This window comes from Bos taurus, chromosome 5 (genome assembly GCF_002263795.3).
Source record: "Bos taurus isolate L1 Dominette 01449 registration number 42190680 breed Hereford chromosome 5, ARS-UCD2.0, whole genome shotgun sequence".
Taxonomy (NCBI): Eukaryota; Metazoa; Chordata; class Mammalia; order Artiodactyla; family Bovidae; genus Bos; species Bos taurus.
Window position 1 is genome coordinate 96,786,526 of NC_037332.1, and position 27,951 is coordinate 96,814,476.

The window sequence follows — 27,951 nt, forward strand, 5'->3', positions numbered from 1 at the left end:
GCTTCCCCAGAGATCAGGCTGCAGCTGACACTCCTCTCTGAGCCTCCGGCTCACATCCACCGCCTCGCCCCTTCCCTCTTCCATCAAGGAGAACACACCATCCTTGACGGCTGGAAAAAATGTGAGCGGCACACACGTATGCTCCTATACACAGTGTTTATTTGTTCTGTAACAATTCACATTTTAAATAGTGCTTCCTGACAACGTACCAGCCGGCTCTCCTTAAACACGGGTACTAAGGATGGCCATTCACATTCGAAGGGGCGGGGGTGGGGAGGGGAAGCCACTGGACCACACGAGGAAAGGTGGCAGAGACCCTCTGGAAGGGGGATGGTGGGGAAGATGTTATCTAGGGTGGAGGGTTCATAAGGGATGTAAAAAGGAGGTGCTGGGAGAAGGAACAGCCTTGTGTTCTCAGAAGTCAGTACCGTTTCTAAGTAGTGGTTGATGGGCTCTGCTGGCACCCCAAGTGGAGCTCAGGGGAGGAGAGGAGCCCTTCCTGTCTTAGACGTCTGGTCAGGGGGTTGCCTGAGAAGAGAGGGAAGTTCAGGGACATGTTTGACAACAGCCCAGCACCCACACCGATCAGATGAAGCTTCCTCGATCTTTATCCACCATGTACACCCCACTGTACTGGCTGCAAGAGAAAGAGGAAACCTGTGTCCTGCTGTTTTAGCCAGAGAGAGATTCAAAATGATCAGGGTCAAAACAGTCTATGTTAAGTTGGTTTGCAAACACACCACAAAGAATTTAGGGACTTTTTTTCCCCTGACTGCTACTGATGTGTTTCTGGGACACGCCCAACATAAATACAGTCTTCTGCCCTCAACAGTCCCTCTCAAACCAGATCCTCAGTAAACAACTCTGCATTTGACTCTTGCCTAAAGTGGGTGGCTTCCCAGTAAGCCTTCATGGGGCAGGGCACCAGGTGGCCCAGCCCCGGGCCATAGGATGGCCACTCAGGCTTTAGGTATTCAGCTGACTGAATTAGTCCTTAGGATTCTCTCCTAGACCAAACTTGATCCTACACCCTTCTAGCCAGGCAGATTCAAACCCTAGAAGTGAATCTGGAATCAATCCCATGCTCCTGGATGTCTTCTAATTGTTCCCCTAAGTTTACAATAAGCTGGACCCACACATGCCTTTCAAGGTAGAACCAAATTTGCTTTCAGGGACTTAAGGCAGAGGGGATGAGAGGGCAGAAACCTGGTTAAAAGACCAGTCTACAGGCTGGGCACCATGGTTGCTTAGAGCTCTGGCTACCAACTTCTGTTAGGTCACAATGCCTACCAGTGGGCAATTCAGACATATCCCTTTAAATCTGGCATCCCAATTTTCTGTAATCTCTAAAGTCGAGTAATCTATTAACACAAGCTAAAAAGACACAGGTTTAAGTCACGAGAGAACCTGAGTGTACTCAGGGATGACTTATCAAAACTATTCCAGAACAAAAGTGGCTCTCCTCCGGCTCATGTGGGACTCCCTGCTGTATGAACAATGGTCTAGACGTTTAACAGAGAACCTGATAAAGTAACGTATTCATACAGAAGGAGGAAGAGTAAGCGCTAGAGATAACTCTAAAGAATTTCACCACTTATAAAAGCTATAGTATTTACAGAGACATTTTCTCAAAATACTCTGCTTCAAGGGCTCTGCAAGGAGGAGGAGTGTACACGGCAGAATGGTTGCATGCTGGGCTCAAGGAGCCAGAGTCAAAGTCCAGAAACAGCTTGGCTCTCGTGCAAGCAGAGAAGAAATTTCCCTGAATAAAAGAGCAGAAAGGAAGATGCCCATGAGGAGAAGATGCTGAGGAAGCAGAGTGGAGATGAAGGGGGCTGAGGCTGCCCGCCTCAGTCGTTCCTGACTTGAGTTTTCCTCTAAGCTGAGGATGGCATACACATAAGCACATCTGAAGTAAACATGATAACAATGACCATGACTGGCAGAACAATATCAACTGAGACGTAACCTCTGGGCCTTGATGGTGGAGGGGGTGGGGGGAAGGGGAGGGGGTATTTAAACCACTTTTGCTCCCCTTCCGATAGTCAGAATGGGAGAAAATTATTGCAAACAAAGCAACTGACAAAGGATTAATCTCCAAAATCTATAAGCAGCTCACACAGCTCAACAGCACAAAAACAACCCAATCAAAAAACGGGCAGAAGACCCAAACAGACATTTCTTCAAAGAAGATATGTTATTGTTGTTCAGTTGCTAAGTCGTGTCTGACTCTCTGCAATCCCATGGATTACAGCACACCAGTCTTCTCTGTCCTCCACTATCTCCTTGCTCAAATTCATGTCCATTGAGTCGGTGATGCTATCTAACCATCTCATCCTTTGCCGTCCCCTTCTCCTTTTGCCTTCAGTCTTTCCCAGGAAGAAGACATACAGATGGCCAATAAACACGTGAAAAGATGCTCAACAACCTCTGAGCCACTGGGGAAGCCCTCACTCATTATTAGAGAAATGCAAACCAAAACTACAATGAGGTATCACCTCACACCAATCAGGGTTAATTGTTATGGTCACTACATCTAGAGAGAAGGAATATGTGAGGAGACAAGATAGGAAGCATAAGACGAGGAAGAAATGAGAATTCTGGCTGGCTCGTGCTATCCCCACGTCAGTCTTTCTTGCTGCTGCCAAGGTCAGGGGGCAGGCGAGGTACCAGCCGGGGGAGAATAGGGGAGAGAGGCTGAGGGGCCCTCCAAGTCAGAGGTCGGCGACCTGTCTCAAGAGGACCCAAACCAACAAGATGTGTTTCAGACGGATGAAAACCTGGGTCCCTGGGAGCTTAGGATGTGCGTATCTAGAGAAGACTTCATCACCACACGAACACACAAATGCACGCTCAGGGCGTTAGGCACAGCAAAACGTTCCAGGAAGAACTTCCCTGGAATTTCCCAGCTAGGGTTCATAAATTAGACATACAAAAAATAAAACAGTAAGATTCACAGTTCCCAACTATCCACACAGAGTGCCTAGGAGAAGGGGTTAATCCAGGGGTCGGGCACGCAGGTAAGACACCCCAGCCAAACGGGTGGTGCTGTTACCAAAGAACTCCAAGTGCCTTTCCAAGTGCCTGGCGATGGTCACGCAGAGGAGGTGGAAAGGGGTGACAGAAGTCCTCCTCTCCAAAGAATTATGTTTACACCCGCTGGGGAGGGACAGTGACACTCCGTTCACTTCTTCTGGAACTGCAGAGTCCAGCAGCCTAGATCTAGGGAGAAAAGGGCACGAATCAGTGACTTTAATTTTTTTCATGGTAGAGACATGGAAGGGCTCTCAAGGTCAGAATATCCCTCTATTTCCCTATCCTTTTGTCTTAGCCTCCAGAGTTTACAAGTATCCCTCCAGAAAGGCCCAGAGACCTTATCTTTTTCCACGATACATTCTTGAACACTGAACTAGGCTGTCGTATTGAGGAGGGCAGGAGGTGCATTTTGAGCAAAATAACCAGTCAGTCCTATAGGAAATCAACCCTGAATATTCATTGGAAGGGCTGATGCTGAAGGTGAAGCTCCAATACTTTGGCCACATGATGTGAAGAGCTAACTCATTGGAAAAGACCCTGATGCTGGGAAAGACTTCAGGGCAGGAGGAGAAGAAGCCAGCAGAGGATGAGATGGTTGGATGGCATCGTTGACTCAATGGACATGAGTTTGAACAAACTCCAGGAGATGGTGAAGGCCAGGGAAGCCTGGCATGCTGCAGTTCATGTGGTCAAAGAGACACAACTTAGCAATTCAACAACAACAGTAAGAGTTCTTCACAGTAGGTAACTGCCACAAGCCCTGCACAAGGCTGGCATCACCAGCCTTACCCAGGAAAGACCCGGAGTAACAGTAAAAGCCATGACCCCCCACTTCCAAATGTCTCCTTTAAGAGAGAGGGTACCATTTCCAGCTCAGAACAACCAAGCAATATAGTTCAAGGTCATCACTCACCCCTACAAAATAATGCTGGTCTAAAACAGCTGTTTCCTGATACCCAGCAATTCAAGAAGGTGCCCACCCGCACACTCGACCTTCTAAAGAGCAGACTTGGAGTTGGCTGTGTTTGCCCTTCACCCTCAAGAGTAACCACACAATTTCTTTCCCAAGCTTGTCACCTGGTAGGGAGAGTCGACGAACTTTATCCTCGAGAGGAATCTGCGCAGCTCTCCGCGGCCAATTTTGGGGGTGGTCTCCTCCAGCTGGACCATTTGGCCTTCCATCAGCGCCCACCGCAGACTGAGCTTGCTGACCACCAGGGGTGCCGGGTGCCCTTCAGAGCTGGGCCCTGTGGTCCTGGTAACGTAAAAGGCATCTTTCCACAGGTCGTTGATCCCAACTGAGGAAGGATACAAAGGAGAGCAGTCAATGAGGACAGAAGACTTGGACTCACAGGAGAGTGGCTGGGCTCAAGACTCATTCGCTCATTTCCTTCTCTGCTGATTCATACAAGACGTTTACGGAGCGCTAATCAACACAAGGTACCGACTAGACAATGGGTGCATGCTGGTGAGCAGCTGCTGGCCAGCAGAGCGGCAAACTCTCTGTCTCTGTACCTGGCTTCTCCAAAGTGGCTACCTTTTTTTACTTAGTAATTTATTTATTTTGGCTACGTTGGATCTTCATTGCGTCTCGTGGGATCTTTCACTGCAGCACACAGACTCTCCAGTTGTGGCCCATGGACTCTCTAGTTGTGGCGCACAGACTTCAGTAGTCGTGGCACACAGGCTTAGCTGCTCTGTGGCACGTGGAATCTTAGTTCCCTGACCAGGGGTCGAACCCACGTCCCTTGCATTTCAAGGTGGATTCTTTACACTGAGCTACCAGGTAAGTCCCAAAGCTACTTCTGAGAAAGCCCAAGATCAGGAAGTGAGGGGACTGGCCAACTGTGGTAGAAAAGGGAGCACAACAAACTAGAAATTCTGGTAACTCCTAGACTGTCAGTACCTCATGGCCTAAGCTATGTACCAAGTTAGTGTTTATTCTGCCTCTATAAACCAGGTGTTGCAATAAAAATGGTCTTGATTCTTAATTACCAGTATGTAATGTTCACTGGAACAATGATTGGTTCAAAATTGGGAAAGGAGTACAGTAAGGCTGTATACTGTCACCCTACTTATTTAACTTATATGCAGAGTACATTATACAAAATACCAGGCTGGATGAATCATAATCTGTAATCAAGACCGCTGGGAGGAATATCAATAACCTGAGATATGCAGATGACACCCTAATGGCAAAAAGCAAAGAAGAGCTAAAGAGCCTCTTGATGAGGCTGAAAGAGGAGAGTGAAAAAGTTGGCTTGAAACTCAACATTAAAAAAAGTAAGATCATGGCATCTGGTCCCATCACTTCATGGCAAAAAGAAGGGGAAAAAGTGGAAGCAGTGACAGATTTTATTTTCCTGGGCTCCCAAATTACTGTGGACAGTGACTGCAGCCATGAAATTAAAAAATCCTTGCTCCTTGGAAGGAAAGCTATGACAAACCTAGACAGTGTATTAAAAAGCAGTGACATCACTTTGCTGACAAAGGTCAGCACTGTCAAAGCTATGGTTTTTCCAGTAGTCACGTATGAATGTGAGAACTGGACCATAAAGGTGTGAACACCAAAGAACTGATGCTTTTCAATTGTATTGGAGAAGACTCTTGAGAGTCCCTTGGACTCCAAGGAGATCAAACCAATCAATCCTAAATGAAATCAGTCCTCAATATTCATTGGAAGGACTGATGCTGAAGCTGAAGCTCCTATACTTTGACCACCTGATGCCAAGAACTGACTAACTGGAAAAGACCCTGATGCTGGGAAAGATTGAGGATAGAAGAGGGCAGCAGAGGATGAAATGGTTGCATAGCATCACTGATTCAGTGGGCATGAATTTGAGCAAACTCTGGGAGTTGGTGATGGACAGGGAGGCCTGGTGTGCTGTATGCCATGGGGTCGCAAAGAGTTGGACACAACTCAGCAACTGAACAACATGAAATAGAACACTTGCAAATGTTAGTGGTTATGAGTGGTCAGATTGAAGGTGATTTTTCTTCCCTTTTCCTCTTGGCTCCAGTTTCCATGCACTGGGCATGTGCAGTAAGAAAGTCTCTACTGAGCCTAACCCACTCCAGTATTCTTCCCTGGCAAATCTCATAGACAGAGGAGCCTGGAGGGCTACAATCCATGAGGTCGCAAAGAATCGGACATGACTGAGCATGCACTGAGCCTAAACAAAGGCCCTGAGGAAATATCCTGCCTCTGTTTTATCCTTTGCAGTGAGTTCTGGCTCCTAAGCTCCTACAGGGTTGAGAAACTACTCTGATTTGTATTCCCAGCACTGGGCGCAGTGTCTAGCCCACAGCTGATGATTGGTAAACGGCTGCTGAAACATTAGCTCCCTGAACCCTTGGGGATGGGATAGCACTGCCCCATAGCTTCTAGCATTCTAGCATGTTTGGGGACTGTGGGTCCTCACCCTGTGAGCCAGGTACAACCCCAGAGGGCGCTCTTGGGCGGTGGCCCCAGGCACCATGGTACCAAGGGAAATGCAGGGAGCCGCTCAATGCAGGGAGCCGCTCAGGGCACACCGAGTCAAACCAGTGAGATCAAACCAGGAGATCAAACCAGTCAATCCTAAATGAAATCAGTCTCAATATTCACTGGAAGGACTGATGCTGAAGCCGAAGCTCTAATACTTTGACCACTTGATGCCAAGAGCTGACTCACTGGAAAAGACCCTGATGCTGGGAAAGATTGAGGGTAGAAGAAGAGGGCAGCAGAGGATGAAATGGTTGCAGAGCATCACTGACTCAGTGGGCATGAATTTGAGTAAACTCGGAGTTGGTGATGGACAGGGAGGCCTGGTGTGCTGCAGTCCATGGGGTCGCAAAGAGTTGGACACAACTTAGCAACTGAACAACTTAGAGTCCTGCTCTCATCCACAGCACACACCCTCATCCCCCTCACCTGGCCAGCACCTCCCCTCCCCTCCTCTGCATCACCCCCAGGGACTTACCCTCTGAAGCGGTCACAGTGCCTGTGGCATTGGCCAGATCCAGGAGGATGGAGGGGAAGGTGGGATGCAGGAGGTAGAGGTGGTGAAGGCTGGGTGGCTCGGTTCCCAGGACGACATCCTGACAATGAGAAGCAGGGAGAGCAAAGGTCAGTCCACTCTCCCTCGTACAACGTTGCTCAGATGAAAGGACGGCAGAGACGGTGGGGGTTACTCATCCCCTACGAGGCCAAGACCGGATCCCACACCAAGGTGTGTGTGAGAGAAACTCCACGTACGAGAGACATGTCATTTCAAATCTCAAAACACTGACTAAACACTAACTTCATCAAACCACCTATGCTTTCTCCCTCATAGGAAAAAGAAAGGAAGAAAGAAAATAGGCATGCCCCAGGAGAGAAAATGATGGCGCCCTCAGTCTGGTGCCTCTGGGAGTATCAGGAACGGTTCTTCCCTGGCAGCAGGAGGGGCTTTGTCAAGGGAAAGCCTGCTTATAAAAACACGGTGAACCAAAGACTCCTGCTTTCACAGGATAGCAAAGCCAACTGCAAGTGTCAAGCTAAAAAAAAAAAAATCATAAAAATCTTATCTATTCCTGAAATAACTAAGACATGGATCAGACACTCATTAATTACAAAAACAAAAATCCCAAGATCTCAGTGTCAGTCTCCTGACACCCTAAGGCAGAAGCAATGCACATCAGAACTTTTTTCACCATCTGACTCCATGCAAGGTTGATATTCTGCAGACACAAGGCCGTAGAGCACAGGAACCCCCTGAATGGGTTACCCAGTGCCTCCCCTTGTCAGCCCTGCTCCTCCACTGTCAGCAGACGGGGGTCATTTGGGCGGGAAGCTCACAACCCTGTTCCCACCAGTACCCACAAAGCATAAGAGGGATTTCCCGTATCCAGAATCCCACACCATGGACAACTCACATGACAAGAAAATAGCCTATTCACATCACAGACACCTAAGTTATCAGGGGAGAAGGCTAGGGGGAAGGGATAGTTAGGGAGTTTGGGACTGACAGGTACACACTGCCATATTTAAAATGGATAACATGTGTGGTGGAGTCCCTTTGCGGTCCACCTGAAACTATCACAACATTGGTAACTGGCTATACGCCAATATAAAAAGTTATTAAAAAAAAAAAAAAGGATAACCAACAAGGGTGTACAGTATAGCACAGGGAACTCTTCAACATTCTGTAACAACCTAAATGGGAAGAGAATTTGAAAAAGACGAGATACATGTATATATATAACTGAATCTGTTGTACACCTGATACCAACACATTATTAATCAACTATGTGAAAGTGAAAGTGTTAGCTGCTCAGTCGAATCCTACTCTCTGCATCCCCATGGACTGTAGTCCGACAGGCTCCTCTCTGTCCATGGGACTCTCCAAGCAAGAATACTGGAGTGGGTTGCTGTGCCCTTCTCCAGCAGGGATCGAACCCGGGTCTCGCATCTCCTGCATTAGCAGGTGGGCTCTTTATATTATACTATATTTATTTATATTAGCGCCACTCCAATATAAAATTAGAAGTTTACAAAAAAAGAAAGAAAGTCCCTCCTCACTGCCTACAGAATGGAGCCCAAACTCCTTCATGTGAAAACCAAGGTCTTACACCATGTAACCTAAATCAGCTTTTCCCAGCCTCCTGTGATTATGTGCCTGCACATCCATGCTCCAAGAAGGTCTGTGAAACAAGCTCACACTTCACAGGCTTTACCTGTCCTTGGCCAATTTCATTTCCCCTTGGACATCATCCTCAAGAGCCACCTCCACATTAAAACACTTGTCACGAGGTCTCCAACTCGATGTCATCTCTTGTGCGAAAAGCTCCCTAATCGCCGACCCCCTCCACAAAACGAAGACCCTCCTCCTTTTGTGCTTCCGTCTACACTTTGTAGCTGCATCCCCTTAGAGCATTTGTAGCCTGCTTTTGTTTTGTGCTTATTTGTAGATGCTTACATTTGAGAGTCATCTGGTCTGAGTCCCTCATTTTATTAAGTGAGGAAACCAGGAAGTTAAATGTTAAGCAGAATGTCCACGGTCATCCGTCAGGGAACTTCAAAGTTAGGACAATCAGCAATGGAAATCTGATCCTAAAGGAGGGACTATATTAGCATCTGCATTAACGGATAAAGAGCGTGAGACTCAGAAAAGGTTAAGTTCTAGAGTGCATGGCTGATGAATGCAGGACTCCCCCTCCGTCAGGCTCCCCATCACCCACGGTCATCTGCTCGTCCTCCAGAAGGCTGCACTGTCCCCAGTCTACCCTGAGGTCCCTGGCACACAGTAGGTGCTGGTCAACTTGGGTTTAACTGAACTAAATCAGAGTGAGTCTTACTCAAAACCCCCTGGCACCTGGCAGAGGCAGCACCCCCATCTCCTCAACCCCATTAAAGCCCCTCAGGATAGTACTGAAGATGTTCTCAGGGCTTCCCTGGTGGCTCAGAAGTGAAGAATGTGCCTGCCAGTGTAGGAGATGTGGGTTCGATCCCTAGTCTGGGAAGATCCCACGTGCCAGAGTGCAGTAACTACTGAGCCCATGTACCACATCTACTGAATTTGTGCTCTTGAGCCCGGGAACCACAACTACTGAGTCCACGTGCTGCAGCTACTAAAGCCTGTACACCCTAGAGCCCATGCCCTGCAAGAAGAGGAGCCACTGCAGCGAGAGAGTAGCGCCCACTCGCTCCAACTGGACAAAAGCCCGCACAGAAACAAAGACCTGGCACAGCCAAAAATTAAGTAAGTAATTGAATCAAAAAGAAATCTGTTCTCAAATCTGCCTTCTGCACATTAGAACGTCTCTCCCGTGAACCCCCAGGGGAACCTTCATCTTCAGCCGATGGAGAGAGTCAGCGATGACTTAGCGACTAGAAACAACAACGTGGTTTCCTCACAACAGTGAGATGGTTTCTGCTACACAGTGAAGTGAATCAGCCTCATGCACACACACACGCCCTCCCTTCTGGGCTTCCCACCCATCCAGGCCACTGTCTCTACCCACAACCACTTGGAAGACAGCAGATCTAATAAGACCTCCAGACCCAGTCAGCCTCAAGAGCAGGTGCCACCTGACATTAGGCTCACTCACGGGATTGGGCGATGCAGCTGACAGCCCTTCAGCCCAGAAGAGGAAGACAGATTTCTGCTCCACAGTGGCTGCTGACGTGGCCGGAGTTTCTTTCATGTGACACGGGATGCTGTAACTCCACGTGACCAGGCCAGAGTCTCCATCCACCACCATCACCTGCAGAAGAGAAGGCGATGAGTACGACCCATCCTCAGACAGACAGCAAAACGCACAAACACAAAACCAGACAAAAACCCACAGACACGCAAACGCCACATACATTAACGGAGCTTAAACCAGATGCAAACAATGGGGTGTTCAGGGAGCATTACGTAACTAGGTCCAGGAGTCTGGACAAGGACATGAACTTGGGCAAACTCTGGAAGACAGAGAGGGACATGGGGTCCTGGTGTGCTGCAGTCCATGGGGTCACAAAGATTCAGACATGACTTAGCAACTGAACAACAACAACCAGAAGTCTAGACGGAGCCCAAAGGACTGCAGGATTCCCGGTGGGAAGGGACATTATAAATCATCAAGGCCTCTTCTCGTCGTCAGATGAGGAAACGGAGGCTCGGAGACAGGAAGTGACACTGATTACTCTGTACTTGGGGAGGTCCTGGGCAGAGCAGCTATTCTGCTGTGGAGGAGCTAAAACCCACGCCTCGTCTCTGTCCCTTCCTGCTGGTGACCATGGCCAACCACAGTTAGGGGAACACGATCAGGTGACAGCTCAAGCCTATCCCCTGCGCTTTAGAGTCTGACTCTGGTGCGTCCTGGCAGGTGCAGCTCAGACCAAGGGGAGCCTCAAATTTAAAAGAGCAAACTCTGAACAGGCAAAAAATAAATAAGAGAAAACTCACTCAGTTGTCTCTCTCAAAAGATAATTAAGGGGAATTCAAAATCCCTGGCTGTATGTGTATTTGCTCATCACCCCAAATCCCTCATATCTCACAGTTCTAGAACAAAACAGCTTCTCATTTGCCAAAATCCCAGGGACTTCCCTGATGGCTGAGCGGGCAAAGAATCTGCCTGCAATGCAGGAGCCGCAGGAGACTTGGGTTCAATCCCTGGGTCAGGAAGACCCCCTACAGGAGAACAAGGCTACCCACTCCAGTATTCTTGACTGGGAAATCCTATGGATAGAGGAGCCTGGCAGACTACAGTCCATGGGGTCACAGAGAGTCAGACACGACTTAGCGACCAAACAACAACATTGGTGACCTTGGAATACACGCCACCATCCATCTCAGGGCCTCTGGAGCTCCTGAGTGGATCTGCCCCTCTTCTAGAAATGCAATTCAACTGCTAGGCCCTGATCACCTTTCCCCCCTTCATGAAGTCCTCCATGACAACCCACCACCCCAGCTGGCCCACCTTCTCTGAAATCTCAGTATATAAACTGAAGTGGTACATTTATTGATACCAGCCTTTCCCCAGCAAGAGACTTCAGAAAGCACATGGACACTGAGAATCCACAAGAAACTGCTACACAAGGAGCAGGGCAGCGAGAAAAGCTTCTGCTGCTGCAGACGTTAGCACTGCATTGTGACTGCTCATTTCACCCACGCAGCTACACCTGGAGTTCTTGGAAGGAAGGGACCGTGTTTTCAGGTTCTTTCTATCCTTCATGATGCCAAGCGCAGGCCTGGACACCAAGTTCATCCTGGATATATGTTCTGACTTGATCTTCATCCCCAGGTTTTACCTTTTTCATCCCAACTCCATTCGGTATCTGCAGAAGGAAATCTATCGTCTCATCATCCGTGAAATACCCCGGAGTAGGCTGGCTGCAAGTGAGAGCAATGTGAGTGATGGGAAGTGAAGGACCAGAAGGGGAGAATGGGACCCCCCTCCCCTTGCACCAGCTCCAGATATTAACATCAAGCAATGGTTCCAGGCGGTTTTGAGTGAATAGGAGTATATCACTAACCTGTGCAGGCCTTGGAGGCCCAAGACCCAGGAAGGGGTGAGGTTCTGCCCCCGAAGCAGGACGAGGCCTTGTGTGGTTGTGATCAGGAGGTTGCTGCTGTTGGAATCCGGCGCCTTCACCATCTGGAGGAGCTCCACCCCATCGCTGAGTTAAACGAGAGACCCCGAAAGTCTCAGGCTGGGGTGAAATTCCTGCCCACATATTCTGGCTAATCCTCTAAGTCCAGATGTCTGTACAGACCCTTGCATTAGTCTCCTAGCAGTATCTTGTCTTGGGACTTTCCTGGTGGTCCAGTGGTTTAGACTCCATGCTTAAAATGCAGGCAACATGTGTTCACTCCCTGAGAGGGGCAGTGAGTTCCCACATGCTACATGGTGTAGCCAAAAAAAAATTTTTTTTTTAAAGAGGGGCACTCTTGCTGTTTCAGTTGAATCTCTTTTTCCTGGTTTCTTTAGAAATCAAGGAGCCCTAGAAAATTTACGCAATTTCAGAAGGAAAAGACAAGAAAAGTGCCCCTCACATTGCACGTTCTGGAAAGATAACAGAGCTGAGAACAATCACAGGGAAGGAGCCAGAGGTCGGGACAGGATGCCTGAAACTGTCATTAAGCTTGGACAGCAGCTCATACTCTCGTCATTGTTGTTGTTCAGTCACTAAGTTGTATCCGACTCTGTGATCCCATGGATTGCAGCATGCCAGGCTTCCCTGTCTTTCAGCATCTCCTGGAGTTTGCTCAAACTCATGTCCACTGAGTCAGTGATGGTATCTAACCATTTCATTCTCTGTCACCCCCTTCTCCTCCTGCCCTCAATCTCTCCCAGCATCAGGGTCTTTTCTAATGAGCTGGTTTCTCCTGTCAAGGGGCCAGAATATTGGAGTTTCAGCACCAGCTCACACTTGACACGTCATCAAATTATTGGGTTGGTCAAAAAGTTCATTTGGGTTTTTCTGTAAGATCTTAAGGGGAAACTCAAATGAACTGTTTGACCAGCCCAATATTTCTTCCTTTGTACAACTAGGACCACTCTATTTAACATCTGTCAAATACACTGACACAATATGATGCTGCCTAAGAAAATGCTGGGTTTCCCCAGTGGCTCAGCAGTGAAAAACCCACGTGCAATGCAAGAGACATGGGTTCAACCCCTGGGTCGAGAAGATGCCCTGGAGAAGAAAATGGCAACCCACTCCAGTATTCTTACCTGGGAAATCCCATGGACAGAGAAGCCTGGTGGGCTACAGTCCATGGGGTTTCAAGGAGTTGGATAGGACTGAGTCAGACACAACTTAGCACTAAACAACAAAGAAAATGCTAGAAGGCGATCTGAAGCTTCTGGTAGAAAAATAACAAAGATAATTATTACACAAGCCCAGGGTGAAATGGATAACATCCACTGCATATGACAAATAACATGCTTTTAGTTAGGAAAAAAATGAGGGACAAAAAACAAAAAAAGATTTCATGGCTGTTATTTTTGCCTCTGCCACAATGATTCTTTAAGAGAAAAACTCAGGAATGCAGCAGGGCTGATCCTTCAGCAGAGTTTTACAAGCAGTTCTGTTAAATAAATCCATTTCCCTACCTGAGGTTCCCCAGTCTCAACTGCCCTGCTCTGACTCCCACTGCAAACAAATACCCTTCTCTGCCCGCTGTATGCAAAGTGATCACCCACACACAGACATCAACACATTAGGTCGCCAGGAGAAGAGCACTTCTAACTCCCCGCAACCAGATTGGGAGGTGGTCCATGAAGGCCAGGCACCATTTTTATCCCCAAACCTGTGCCCACGTGTCTGCCAGCCCTCCAGACACCGAGATTCCAGGCATGCATGGGCTCAGGTCTCACCATGGCAGGACCAGGCGGCTGCCCACCTGTAAACATCAATGAGCTCACCTGTAAACATCAATGAGCTCAGAGAGGTTGACGGATCTCCGCTTCTCCCACTCAGGTTCCTCTATCTGCAGGGAAGGTGGTAAGCTGTCTCGATTTTGGGCCTGAACGAAAATATCCCGCAGGGCGACAGCCTGGATATTACCTAACAGCACAGAAGAACCAACGTGGAGAAGCTGAACTCAACAGAACTTTCCCAGGGGGAGGACAGGAGTGGGAGACCCAGAGCCTGGGTGGAGGGATGGATTCACACAGGGAGCCAGTAGGGAGGTGGCTAAGCAGATGCTGGGCAGTCTTCTCATTGGAGAAGGCGGCCAGGGACAACAGAGTGAATACCCTGTGGCAGGGGGTCCCCAGCAGAGGAGGTGACAGAGGGCTGGTGTCAGAGACTCCAGGCTTTCTCCCCATCGCCCAGGGAGACCTCACCACACACCCATGGGGAGAGCAGCAAAAATGAGCCTCGCTTCTTACCAAAGCCAAACAGGATGTAGGCGGCCCCGCTGGTGGTAATGTAAACCTGAGGGCCAATCAGGTTGCCCACTCCCACGATGTTGTACTTCACAGGTCGGCCCACGGGGCTCCCTGTCCGGCCAGACACCAGCAGAAAACACAGATCTGGCTGATGAAGTGAAAGACCGGGGTTGAGTCCACAGAAACCCTGTTGTTACCGAATCAAGTCATGTCTCCACAGTCATTCCTTCCCGTTAGCTAAGGGGTCAGAAACACCTCCCAAAGTTGAAAAGCCCAAGGCCACACCTGCCCTGCTGTATTTCCCAGGAAGTTAGAAAGTGAAACAAATGCCCCATTCCCTTGTTAGATACAAGCCAGGGGCACCTGCATGGTGATTTGGGCAATTTCTCCAAAGTACAGCTATTGCTGAGGAGCAGTCTCCTGAAGAATAGAACTCTAGCCTAGAGCTACATACAGGACCAACCAGTCACTACCCACCCCTATACCCATAAATTCCCAGCGATATTTGGTCCCACAAGAATCAGTGCAAAAAAAAAAAGAATCAGTGCAGGCCAAGTGCTCCCATTATAACATACATGTCTGGCCTGGCCACTATCAACCTCACTCTCAAGCAGAGATCAGCAAACCTTTTCTGGGAAGGGCAAGACAGTAAACATTTTATGTTTTTCCAGCCAGGTAATTTCTGCAGCAACTACTCTACTCCACCACTCTAGTGTAAAAGCAGCCATAGACAATATGTGAATGAATAGGCATGACAATAAAACTTTATTTACAAAAACAAACAGTGGGCCAAACTTGGCCTGCATGCCATGGTTTGCCAACCCCTGCACGAGAGGGTTTTCTTTTGGGAATAGAGGCACTGGTTGAGAAATACAAGGACTACATTGCTGTCTTGATTTCAGTAAAGCTTTTCACTGAGTTTATTGTCATGAATACTTATGGACAAGATAAAGAGATATGGTTACCCCAAGAAGGGGCCAACGCCAACCCAGAGGGAGTTTTAGTGGAATGTCACCTCACCCAGCTATTATCTTACTCCTATTATTCATTCTTTTATCAAAGACATGAATGAACAGAATTCAGGTTTATCACAAAGCTGAGAGAGATAGCTAGTATGCTGTATGACAAACTGAAAATTCCAAAAAGTCTTAGGCTGGAAGGTGGGTCAAAATCTGGAAGAAAAAAATTGGCCCGTTAATTAAAAGACATGGATATTTCATGGTAACAAGACTTACTGTGGTGATCATTTTGAAATATATAGAAATATCAAATCAGTATGATGTACACCAGGAATGAACATAGTATTGCAGGTTAATTATATACAAATTCTTAGAAAAAGAAATCAGATTCATGGTTACTAGAGGCAGGCGATGGGAGGAGCGGGCATTGAAGGAAGGTGGTCGAAACTGACAAACTCCAGGAATAAGATAAATAAGTACTAGAGATGTAATGTACAACATAATAAATATAATTTACAGTTTAAGTCATATATGAAAGTTAAGAGAATAAATCCTAAGAGTTTTCATCACAAGGAAAAATTTTTTCTATTTCTTTAATTTTGCATCAGTATGATAACGGATGTTCACTAGATTTCTTGTGGTCATCATTTCATGATGTATGTAAGTCAATTCATTTTGCTGTAACACCTTAAACAGTGCTACGTATCAGTTATACAGTGCTATTGTGTCAGCTATATCTCAATAAAACTGGAAGGAAAAAAGAATGAAAGAAGTAATGGGAAAGATATGGGTGTTTTAACTGATTATAAACAAAAGCAGGAAGGCTATCACCATCTTTGGCTGCATTTATAGATATATGGAGTCAATATCAGAAGAAGTAACAATTTCTTTATTTCATATAACTGGTTATATTACAAACAGAATACTGTTTTCATTTATGGGTACCACATAAAAGAGATATGGACAAAGTGGAGTGAAAAATGAAAGAAATCAAGAAAGAAGGGGTCTGGATCATGTTACATGAGGAACAGTACGAGAAACTAGCTATCTAGGCTTCCCTGGTGGCTCAGACAGTAAAGAACTTGCCTGCCAACGTAGGAGACACAAAAGATGCAGGTTCGATCCCTGGGTCAGGAAGGATCCCCTAGAGGAGGGAATGGCTGTCCACTCCAGTATCCTTGCCAGAAGAATTCCACGGACAGACGACCCTGGTGGGCTACAGTCCATGGGGTCACAAAGAGTCAGACACGACTGAGCAACTAACACTTCCTCTTTTTTTTTCAGCCTTGACAGTAGCAGGCTTTAGAGGAACCAGGCTTCCAGCAAAACAGCGTTCATGTAGAAGAGGATTAGATTCATTCAGAGTGTTCTACGGGGCTGATGTGGGCACAATGAATGGAAGCTAGGAGAAAGCAGATTTCTCACCCATAAGACAGAATTTTCTAGAGTGAACCAAGAATGAAATAAACTATGTCACAAATCAGTGCTATTGCCATCAGCCTGAGGACTCAGAGGGTATGGCTGCCCACGTGTCTGGAACAGTGTATCAGTGACTACAGCGCAGTGTGAGAGCGTTAATGTCATGGCTTCCAAGGTCCACTCCCTTTGACGTGCTAGCCCAGATGCGCTCTCTAACCCCAGCCGGTCCAGACGTCCCAAGGCCGCCTCACTCTAAGCCCAGATCTAAGAATGCCGCCCCTCGAAGTCAAAGACCTGACACGCCTCATTCCCCCTTCCACGTCTACAGCGGACAGCAAGCGTGTTCCTCGGGTTCTTTGTCGCTGGTACAGAAGTCAGAAAGGTCAGTATGAAGACAAAGCGACGGCTCTGAACCCACCACTCCTCCAAGATTTTGCTGCTCCTGCCTATCACTTTCCAGACAGAATGGAGACTGGTCCACATCCACACCCCTACCCCCACCACCAAAAAAAAACCAGGCACAGAGTAGGACCAGGTGAGAAGTCAAGTCTTCTAACAGAGCCTCCTCAGCATGGAGGGCCCCTCAGTCAGGTCTGAACCATCGTCCTGTCCCCTGCTGCTGGCCAGCAAGAAGCCAGACGGAGGAGTCAAGGCCAAGATTTATAACCTTGTTCGGGACATGTAAATCTGTCTGAGGTTTCGCTGTGCTTCTGCTAACAACCACAGTTCCTTAAAAAAAACAAAAAAAACAAAAACTAAACTCCCCATACTTCCCACTCCCTGACAGATGAACCTTCTGAGACTCACTCCCTGATGAATGGAATTGTTAAAATGTTCCCGACTCCCCAGTCTCTTTATTCACAGAGACCAGAATGAAAAAAGATTATGTGCAGAATTCTAGACATTTTGGTTCAATCTTCTCTGAGACCAACTGGCCAACTGAAGAAAAACAAACAGAAAGGACCCCTAAAAGTGACTAATCTTTGGAAATTTCCCTCACGATCTCTCTTCTTTTCTCTCATCTCATGAACATAAAGTATCATCTGAGGTACCAGCGCACGGCTCCTCAAACTTGTGACTGGTAGGACACTCTTGACAAAAAACCATAAAGTACTGACAAATTCAATTCCATTCTAAATAATCTCACTTGCATATTTTGTACTAATAACTCTATTCCATGTATGCATTACAAAAATCATGAGGTCTAGTCAAATTACAATAAGCCACAATGTCCTATAGACACATTTGTCCACAAATATTCTTGGCCAATACTTCAATTCTTTTGTCCATGAGACTTTTCTGGCAGATTCAGGCTAGACAGTCCAAGAAAAAGTCTAAGAGAAAGTCTGACAGAAGTTCCGAGAAAAGCTTCAGGAACAAAAACTTAAAACTGAGACAATTCTGGCCATTAATATATTCCTTCCTGTGATTTAGGGAACATACTATTATTTTATCTGTGCAGAGAATAACTAGTTGCCGGGCACTGGAATTCCAACAAAGCAAAAATTGAGGAGCAAAATTTAGGGATTACTGTACCAGAATCAGTCTGCAGTCACAGCCTAAACAACAACTCTTTTTTTTTCCTGGTCCCTGTTGTTATTACTTGTTTCACTTACAATTTTATATATGTATATATATATCCTATGGACTTTCTATCAGTCTGTCTCACTGATTTATAGTTGCAATAAAAGTTAAACATATTAATATATTCCCATTCCTTTTGTCACTTATGTCAAATGTGATAAGATGATAAGAGGCCAAACCAACGTGCCTCCACAAACCTTAGTTTCTTCACTGTCACATTTTTAACTGGTTAATGCCCAAGTTCAAATGTCAACCCTTGTATGTTGAATACAAAGAGACAAAGCTCTACTGCAAAATCAACAATACAATACATACTCTTGGTGAAAAATAGGCACCACTCCAGGCATTTGAAATATGTTAGTTCTAATTTTCATAACAATCCTGCAAGTAGAATAACATCCCCACTTTACATACGATGTAACCAGAGCTAGGACAGGCTCTGTGGTTTACCAAGAGCACAGAGCAGTAGAGCGGGAATTCAAACACAGACCTACCTATTTGGCTCCCAAGCTCCACCAAGCTCCACGTCAATGGAACCAGGTGAATGGGTTCATACCAGCAATTTATTCACCTGATCTCACAAACAGAATTTACTGAAAGCTAAGCCCTTACAATGAGGTGGTTTCAAGCAGCGTTTCTAATAATGATACTAGGAAGTGACCAAAGTTGCCTTCCCTGTAAGAGACAAGGACCACTGAGCATGGCACATACCTGCAACTCCCCAATGGCCAGAACCGCGAGGTCTCTAACACCATCTTCATCCACGTCCGGCAGTACCACGGCTGGGGCGGCCAGGGTCCCATTGGATAAGTAGTTTGGGTTTAAAGTCCACATGGCTTTCCCTGGGGAAGGATCAATATGCTGATCACAATGAGCGCTTTCTGCCTCTGCAAAAGGCAGATGCTAGGCTCCCAGGCCAGAAAAGAGACTCCACGAGCTGAGCAACAGACAGAAACTCCTACACATTTTTCTCTTTAGTTTGTACCTTGCTGGGGAGAAAGGCAGGGAGTGTGAACCGAAATCTGCAAGCATCTGGCTATCAAGCCCATATAATAACCCAACACCTGGGTTTTTTAGGTAATATGGACATGATGAAGTTTGTTCAAGAAAGAAAAGCCCCCTTGTCTGGAATGGAGGAATTGATCTGTTAAAGATGATTCCAACTACTAAGGAACTGTCCAAGGACAGCCAAACAGAAGCCCAACCCACTCCTTCTGGCACATGTTCAGAGGAGTAGAGAAACCATAAAAGATGACTTCAGTTCTGGAGTTAACTCACATGCAAAATGTTTTTTTTCACTCAGAAGAACCCCATTCCCAGACTCCAATCTTTACATCTAGGAGAGAGGCTACTTATCCAGCTTTATTTGAGTCCAAGGTTAAGAGCACCTTGGAAGTGAGTCATTTCCTAGGCAGGTTGATAGGGAGTCTAGGGGTCCCCAAGGAGAGCGGGGTCTGGAATTCTCAAGGAGGAAGAAAAGACAAACTTTTTTTCTTTCTCCACATTCCTTAGGATTATATACCAATAATGTATCCTGCCTAAGGACAGTCTTTGGATTCAACCTTCTGTTATCTTAAAATGTTAATTATGGGAGTAGACCTGGTCTTTACAAGGATGTATCTTGCCTGAGGACCGTGTTATCTTAAAATGTACATTATGGGAGCAGGTCTGATGAGGTCTTTACAACCTCCAGATATTCTTTGGATTATATAACTTCATTGTTAACACTAGCAAGCAGGTACTCTTTCTGCCCCCTTCTGATGCCTATGTCAGAAGCTTTCTCTATCTCCTTTATACTTTAATAAAACTTTATTACACAAAAGCTCTGAGCGATCAAGCCTCGTCTCTGGCCCCAGATTGAATTCTTCTCCTCCGGGGGCCAAGAATCCCGGTGTATTCGCGTGATTCAACAACAACCTTTCAGAAGTATAAGACTCTGTAAGGAGCCTTCATAATACTTGCCTTTTTTCTATCTCTTTTGTCACATATGTCTGAATCCAATAAGATGAGAAGAGGCCAAACCAACACGCCTCCACAAACCTTAAGTTTTTTCACTGGCCTATTTTTAACTGGTTAATGCCCAAGTTCACATGTGAACCCTTATATATCAAATACAAAAGAGACAAAGCTCCACTGTCTTCTGTACAAAGAACACAGTAGGGAGATTATTTCAAAACCGAAAGCCCTGGGGCAGTTTCTGTTTGGATAACTCAATTTAGCCCTATCCTATCACCAAACAGGTTGAACCATGGATGTGATACTCTACTTAAACCCTTTCTCTTATTTCCCTTAATATCCACCTTCCAGAGCAGGAGATCAGACCTCCCACCGTGGGTGAGTGGAACGGTCCCTTCCCTACTGGACTGTTCTAATCGAAGACGAGGGCTCCCAGGGCCCTCTCGTGGCCAACGATCTTTACCTGATGTCCCGTTGAATGCACTGAGCATCTTGTGTGTCCCTGTCACCAGGCACACAGTTTTGGCCATGTTCCCTGGTGTCAGATCCAAACAGGTAATATCTCGGGCTTCCTCGGGGAGGGGACTAGACCACAGTGTGCTGCCGTTCATCCCCGAAAGGCACACGAGGACAGCAGGGGGTCTTGAGACACCTAAAAGCACACAAGAGACAGCAAAGGGAGGAAGCCAAGGAGATGAGAAGGAGATATGAGCAGGGGACCAGAAAACCTAAAGGACCTGTGTGCTCAGCTCCCTCCCGTATTTCTGGGGAAAAGGTCTGCGAACGGGGCACCTGTCACATCTGTGCAATACATCTCTCATGTAAGGTGAGCTGCCGTGACCTCCTCCAGGGACCTGTGCGCGCCTTCACTCTTACAACATGTCTATTGACATGTCTGTCACCTTGGTCCTGCTAAGCAGGGGTATCCTTAAGGCTAAAGCCTGTCACATTCATTTTTGCATCCTCAGTGCTTTGCAAAGCACCTGGCACAAAAAGCAGCCAACTGCTTTCTGAATAAAAGGAGCAAAATCAAGAACATGAAAAAGGAGTGGTTGGAAACAAAACAAACAAAAAACCCAGAAGGCAAGGTTATGCTCAAAAATTCAAGACTGATCGAGGGACTTCCCTTGTGCCCCAGTGGTTAAGACTCTGAACTTTCAATGCAGGTGGTGCAGGTTCGATCCCTGGTTGGGCAACTAAGATCCCACATGCTGCATGGTGTGGCCAAAAAACACGAAAATTAAGACCAATGTAGAATATGTGGAGAGAAGGGAGCAAAGTGCCTGAATTGTAATCACTGCTAGCAAATGCTGAGAGCAGAAAAAAATCTTTTTTAAAACTAAACCAGAAGATGACACATAGCGATATCAGGAGGTCCCCTGGTCTAGAGTTCCATGGACTCAGCTGATTTGGTCCCAGCAGGCAAGAATACTTGGGCAAACTTAGTACTGAGGTCCAAGGACAGCTGATAAAGGATAAATGCAGCTCACTTCTTTAACAAACAATCCTCTACATTAGGCAGCAACCCTATCAGAAGCATCGTGTTCTCTCTTGCCAGTTTCACATTCACTTTCAGGACGGGCAGACGGCCCAACTCACTTCCCCATTTCTGGCAACAGCTAATAAGGACTGGACATGTAAGTTTTACAGCTTCACTGTACCTAGTCCTTGAAACTGTTAATTAAATATATACAACCAAGGGGACTTACTGGGGGCGTGGAGTGGTTAAGACTCCAAGCTTCCACTGCAGAGGATACGGGTTCAATGCCTGGTTAGGGAAGGAAGATCCCACATGCCACATAATGTGGTCAAAAAATTGAAATAAACAAACAAGCTAAAAGCAAGTAACAAACTGGCTCACTCTTTCGGAACTTGTTGCTAGAAGCAGCAATTTACATGGTAAATTGTGGCAATACATGTTATCTCCCAGACTTCCCAGAGATTCTCTCATTAACAGACTTGGCTGTCCTTCCCTCTTCACGTCCCTACCAACTCCACATCAACTGTGACTCATCTTTTTCTGGGTGGTGATGGGTAAGCCCTTCTCTACCAGACCACAACTCCTTGAAGCAGAGACCACTCTCCTTGTTAGCTCAACAGAACCAGTGCAGCTCTATGTAAGGAGCACAGCAGGTCATATAAGAAACGCAGTCCTCCTCACATCCAGTGGCACAGATCTTTGAACCCACTGGCTGGGGTTACACGCACAGCAGTCTGACATAAGGGTCAAGGTCATGAACTCCCCAGAATCTCCAGGCTGTACAATTTGGATCCCAGTTCTACCACTGCCAGCTGTGGGGCTTCAGGCAAGCTCCTTCACCTCACTATGCCTCAGTTTTCCCCATCTGCAAATAGGGATAATAACATTAGTCTGACTTACAGGAACACTGAGGGACAAATCTATTCATAGTATGTATATACAACAGTACATAGCACATACAAAGTACCATGTGTTCACTTTATTATTATTTTTTATAATCTATAACCAAATCAGGCTGGTCCATCTTATGTCCAAACTCATGGCCTTACCACTGACTGAGTCCTGATATATAGCAAACCGTGCAAAATACCAAATGACTAAAAAAAAAAAATCTCCAAAAAGTGAATGGGGCAAGTTTTTACTTCAAAAGCTGATCAATCATAAGCAGAAAAAATATATAATTAAAGTTCAACCATATAAGTCAATTTCTAGGCTAGAGGTTCTTCCCATAAAAAAAAAAAAAAATTATACCCAAATTGCTTCTACATATTGCACAAGCCCTGGGAAGATATTTCTAATGCTCTCTACAATGTACCTAAACTTTTAATTATTTATGAATGATTAAAAAGTAGCTAGGAGGTTGTGCGTACGTGCTCAGTCACTCAGTTGTGTCCAACTCTTTGTGATCCCATGGACTATAGTGGGGCCAAGCTCCTCTGCCATGGAATTTTCCAGGCAAGAGAAAATTTCTAGGCAATTTTCTCCTACTGAAGAGGGTTGCCATTTCCTCCTCCAGGGGATCTTCCCAACCCAGGGATCGAACCAGCATCTCCTAAACTGGCATCTCCTGTGTCTCGTGCATTAGTAGGCAGACTCCTGGGAAGTCCTAGGAGGGCGTTCTCTGCCTCCAACCATAGCTACTGTATCAGTTTACAGACTGCAGTTCAAATCCACTTAAATGAAGACGGCAGGACAAACCCAAAGGCCCCATGTACCTATACTGAAAATGTAACTTTTTTGTTTCTGCAGTTGACATGCATCAGCTGGGGTCCCCCAAAAAAACAGCCCACTCAAGTAGAGTAAGTTGTGAAGGTTTAATAAAGACATAAAGATGTGGTCAGGGTGTAGAGAAATCACAAAAGACAATACAGACCCTCAGAACTGTGACCACTCCCAGGGCCCAAGAGATAGGGGAGGAAGGGAGTCTCAGAAGCCAGAAAAGGAAGGTCCGTAGGAGGACCACCTTGAGATAGACTGTGACCTCTGATCAAGGAGACCCAGCGGGGAAAGCCCAGGAAATAAATATCCTCTTGTTACTCTGCCTCTCCTCCAGCTTATGGCCTGTGCTCCCCACTGGCCAAACCTAATGGAAGCCTGCAGACTGGGGAACCTGCTGACTTAATGCATACGGGTCCACTTCTCATCCCTCAGGGAGTAGGACGGGGAGCAGAGACAGAGGAGCAAACAGATGGGGTTAGAGGAAAACACAAACACCCAGGCAAGACGTACATGCGTAAGGATATGTTAGAACACCAGTAAAAGCTTTCTTCCAGGGATGAGAGCCTATGTTTATGATCATCTAAGAGGCCTGGTAGAACTGACTCAGGGAAAATTCAAGCAACCTAAGCGCTGGTGCTATTCACGGCAGGCGTGTGGCCAAGAAACCTTGTCTCTGGATCTCAGGGTCGTCGCTGAACAGGGAGGCCACTGAAAGTGCCCTGCAGCTCTCACCTGCCATGACTTCTTCCAACAGGCATTATGTACAAGCTCTTGCGTGAACTTGGCTTATGTTTAATGCCCAGGGTTTCTAGCTGCTCTTAGTGAGAGGCACAGGCAGAAGTGGGTCTGTGTATCATATCATATCTAGGGATGACCAGTTTCATTGGGTACGAGGGATCACCAAGGGCTTTCTCCTCACTGTAGACCCATCAGCTCACAATCCCAATGCCTCTCTTATCTCACACCCTCCAATCAACCAGCTCTTCCCACCCAGGCCTCCAAAATCCACCCTCTTACCGGCCGCGCTCCCGTTCCCTGCTGGTACGAAGGAGAGGAGCACATCTCGCAGGCCGTCTCCATTTACATCCGCCAGGTCCAACGGCGACAGGTCCCCACCTGATGGACACAAGAGGCACAGAGCCCTCAGCAAGTGACACAGGCCAGCGCCCTGTGCCAGGCTGGACAGGGAATGCGCCATAAAAACCAGGCAGATCTCAGCTCCTGGATGAGATACACAGACCCAGTTCTGCCTGTGCCTCTCACTAAGGACAGCTAGAATTTCTGGGCATTAAACGTAAGTCAAACATGAGAAGATTCTGGAAGGTGGAGAGAAGGCAGATCAGCTGGGGATGGTAAGCCCCGAGTAAGGACAATCTGGGGGTTCCCCTGGGCTTTCTTTGACCTCACATATCCCAGGCAGGGTGCTGCAGAAACTGGCACCCCAGAAATGCCAACAGGGACACATAGGAAGGCCCCAGAAAAGCTGGTCTCCAGCCAAAGGACAGGAAAGGTGCAGCCCAGCAAGACGAAGAAGTTTTCAACAATAACCATTCTACTCCAGGCAAAAACCACAGATAAAACTGTGGCCCCACCCAGGCCCACAGGACAGGCCAAATGGAAACCCTTTCTAAGTAACAAGGCCCCTCTCGCCCCAGGGTCATGTCAGAGAAGTCGGGTGAGGAGGCTGGACTCTCATCCTCGCCCAGCAGCACTCAGGCTTCCACACACAAGGGAAACCTAGAGTCCTTCCTCCACCAAGCATTCACGGGGCAGCCCCCCACCCCTGGTGTCCTCAGAGGCCTGGACTTCCTCGTCCACCGAGCAGTGACAAGGTAGGCAGCATCACCCCTCCACACACACACACACAGTGTGAGTCAGAGGCTGACTGTCAAATTCGGAGAGAATTCACACGTGGCTGGTGGAAGTGCAAACTGGTACAACCACTATGGAAAATGATTTAATATAAACTCCTAGATGTGTGGGCTTCCCGGGTGGCTCAGTGGTAAAGAATCTGCCTGCAAAGCAGGAGACACAGGTTTGATCCCTGGGTCAGGAAGATCCCCTAGAAAAAGGAATGGCTACCGACTCCAGTATTTTTTTTTTTTTTTCACTCCAGTATTCTTGCCTAGAGAATCCCATGGACAGGGAAGACTGGCAGGCTATAGTCCATAGAGCTGCGAAAGAGTCTGACACAACTAAAGCAACTTAGCACGCACGCATGCCTAGACATACAACACACCCTGCCAACCAGCAATTTCACTCCCAGGTTTATGCTCAAAGGAAATCCTTACATACTCCATCAGGAAACACATTCTGGAATCTTCTTAGTGGTACTGCTGCTGCTGCTTAGCTGCTAAGTCGTGTCCGACCTCTTTTTTGACCCCATGGACTGTAGCCCGCCAGACTCCTCTGTCCATGGGATATCCCAGGCAAGAATACTGCAGTGGGTTACCATTTCCTTCTCCAGGGTAGTGGTATTAATTTTTTTTTTTTTTTGGTATTACTTACTTTTAAAAAATAGAAACCACCTAAATGCTCGCCAACAGTAGAATGGATCACTAAATCACAGGATATTCACACCACGGAAAATTAGTGGTGAAAATAAAGAAATTCTAGTGACAGTACATTGATAACAGATAAACCTCAAACATTTTCTTTAAATATGCTGAACAAAAAAGCAAGTCACAGAAGACTGCATGATTATATTTATATGACATTCAAAAACAAGCAAAATTAAAGGATGGATCATTTAGGGATACAAATCTATGTGGCAAAACTTTAAACACAAGGAAAGGAATACTTACAGGAAACTCAGGACAGCAGAACCCTTTGGTGGACAGAGGGGATAAGGTGAGGAGGTGAAGGACACATGGGGAATTATAAGGTCTATGTGCACAGACTTTTCTCGGCCTCAACCTCAGGTGATAAGATTGTTCTTTTCTCCTGCTATACAGAGAGCATCTTTCTTTCACCTGGGAGTTTCATCTCCTGCTTTTAGGAAGGCTCGAAGATCAGTGGCCCTCTTGCACCTGTTGCTGTTCAGACACCTTCAACATACAACAGCCAATCCGCCAAAGTGCCACAGTTGGGCTTGTGTGTTCTGAGCCCCTTCCGCCTGGTTCAGTTTACAAGAGACAGGACCACTCAATACTAACAGTTAGATGGGATCTCCAGACTTGATTCAGAGTAAGTTGTATTAAAGAAACCTGCTTTACCACCTAAGTGTCCATCGACAGCAATGGATAAAGTTAAGATGTGGTACACTGCTATATTCAAAGTGCATAACCAACAAGGATCTCAATAAAGATACAGCACATGGAACTCTACTCAAATTATGTGGCAGCCTGGATGGGAGGAGGGTGTGGGAGAGAATGGATACATCTGTAGATATGGCTGAGTCCCTTGGCTGTTCACCTGAAACTATTACAACACGTTAATTGGTTATATATCCTGATACACAACAAAAAGTTTAAAAAGAAAAGATATATACCCTGTATACAAATATGCATGCTGCTACTGCTAAGTCACTTCAGTCGTGTCCGACTCTGTGTGACCCCATAGACGGCAGCCCACCAGGCTCCCCCATCCCTGAGATTCTCCAGGCAAGAACACTGGAGTGGGTTGCCATTTCCTTCTCCAATGCATGAAAGTGAAAAGTGAAAGTGAAGTCGCTCAGTCGTGTCTGACCCTCTGCGACCCCATGGACTGCAGCCCACCAGGCTCCTCCGTCCATGGGATTTTCCAGGCAGGAGTACTGGAGTGGGGTGCCATTGCCTTCTCCGATTACAAATATGCATACATATATACAATGGAATGCTACTCAGTCATAAAAAAAATGAAATTTGCTATTTGCAGCAACATGGATGGACCTGGAGGGTATTATGCTAAATGAAATAAGGCAGACAAAAGACAAATACTGTTCAGGATCACTTATATGTAGAATCTGAAAAATACAACAAAACAGTGACTATAACAAAAAAAGAAGCAGACTCACAGCTACAGGGAACAAACCAATGGTTACCAGTAGAAGGGCAGAGCAACACAGATTTTTTTAAAAGAGGTTATTATGGGATTATAAGAAACTACAGGTGAGAAACTTCTGAAAACTGTAGAGCACCATAAAATTTAAAGACTCTTTCCTTCAATAAAAAATATAATTAAAATAAAAAGTAAAGAAACCTGCTCCAAAATGAGTCAAATAGCCAGAATTACTTGGGTAGCACCATTCCAACCATTAAGAGCAGGAAAAAAAAGTTACCACAAGAAAGCAACCCTCTTTTTCTGGAAAAGAAATTATTTCATAAACAACAGTGTCCTACTGCAAAGCACAGGGAACTATACTCAATACCCTATGATAGCCCACAGTGGAAAGAATCTGAAAAAGAAGCTATAGATATAGATACAGCTGGGTCACTTTGCTGTAGGGCAGGAACTAATGCAACATTGTAAGTC

At 46.4% G+C, this 27,951-nt stretch overlaps 1 protein-coding gene across 4 annotated transcripts in view; it reads right to left on the reverse strand.

Annotated features, from left to right (window-relative positions):
* Positions 1-139: 139 nt before the first annotated feature.
* The window catches only part of FAM234B (family with sequence similarity 234 member B), a 40,016-nt gene continuing 12,204 nt past the window's right edge, over positions 140-27,951 (reverse strand). For 2 of the 4 annotated variants that reach the window (XM_002687781.6, XM_024992618.2), the window contains exons 3-13: positions 24,517-24,615; positions 20,764-20,952; positions 19,056-19,186; positions 14,383-14,530; positions 13,915-14,056; positions 12,020-12,163; positions 11,795-11,876; positions 10,108-10,263; positions 6,999-7,116; positions 4,114-4,334; positions 140-3,222 (exon numbers count right to left, since the gene is read on the reverse strand). In XM_002687781.6, coding sequence (XP_002687827.2) covers positions 3,217-3,222; positions 4,114-4,334; positions 6,999-7,116; positions 10,108-10,263; positions 11,795-11,876; positions 12,020-12,163; positions 13,915-14,056; positions 14,383-14,530; positions 19,056-19,186; positions 20,764-20,952; positions 24,517-24,615 — 1,436 coding nt within the window. In that variant the 3' untranslated portion in view covers positions 140-3,216. The remainder of the gene's footprint in view (positions 3,223-4,113; positions 4,335-6,998; positions 7,117-10,107; positions 10,264-11,794; positions 11,877-12,019; positions 12,164-13,914; positions 14,057-14,382; positions 14,531-19,055; positions 19,187-20,763; positions 20,953-24,516; positions 24,616-27,951) is intronic. The other 2 variants (XR_009494626.1, XM_059887058.1) reach the window with 2 other exon arrangements.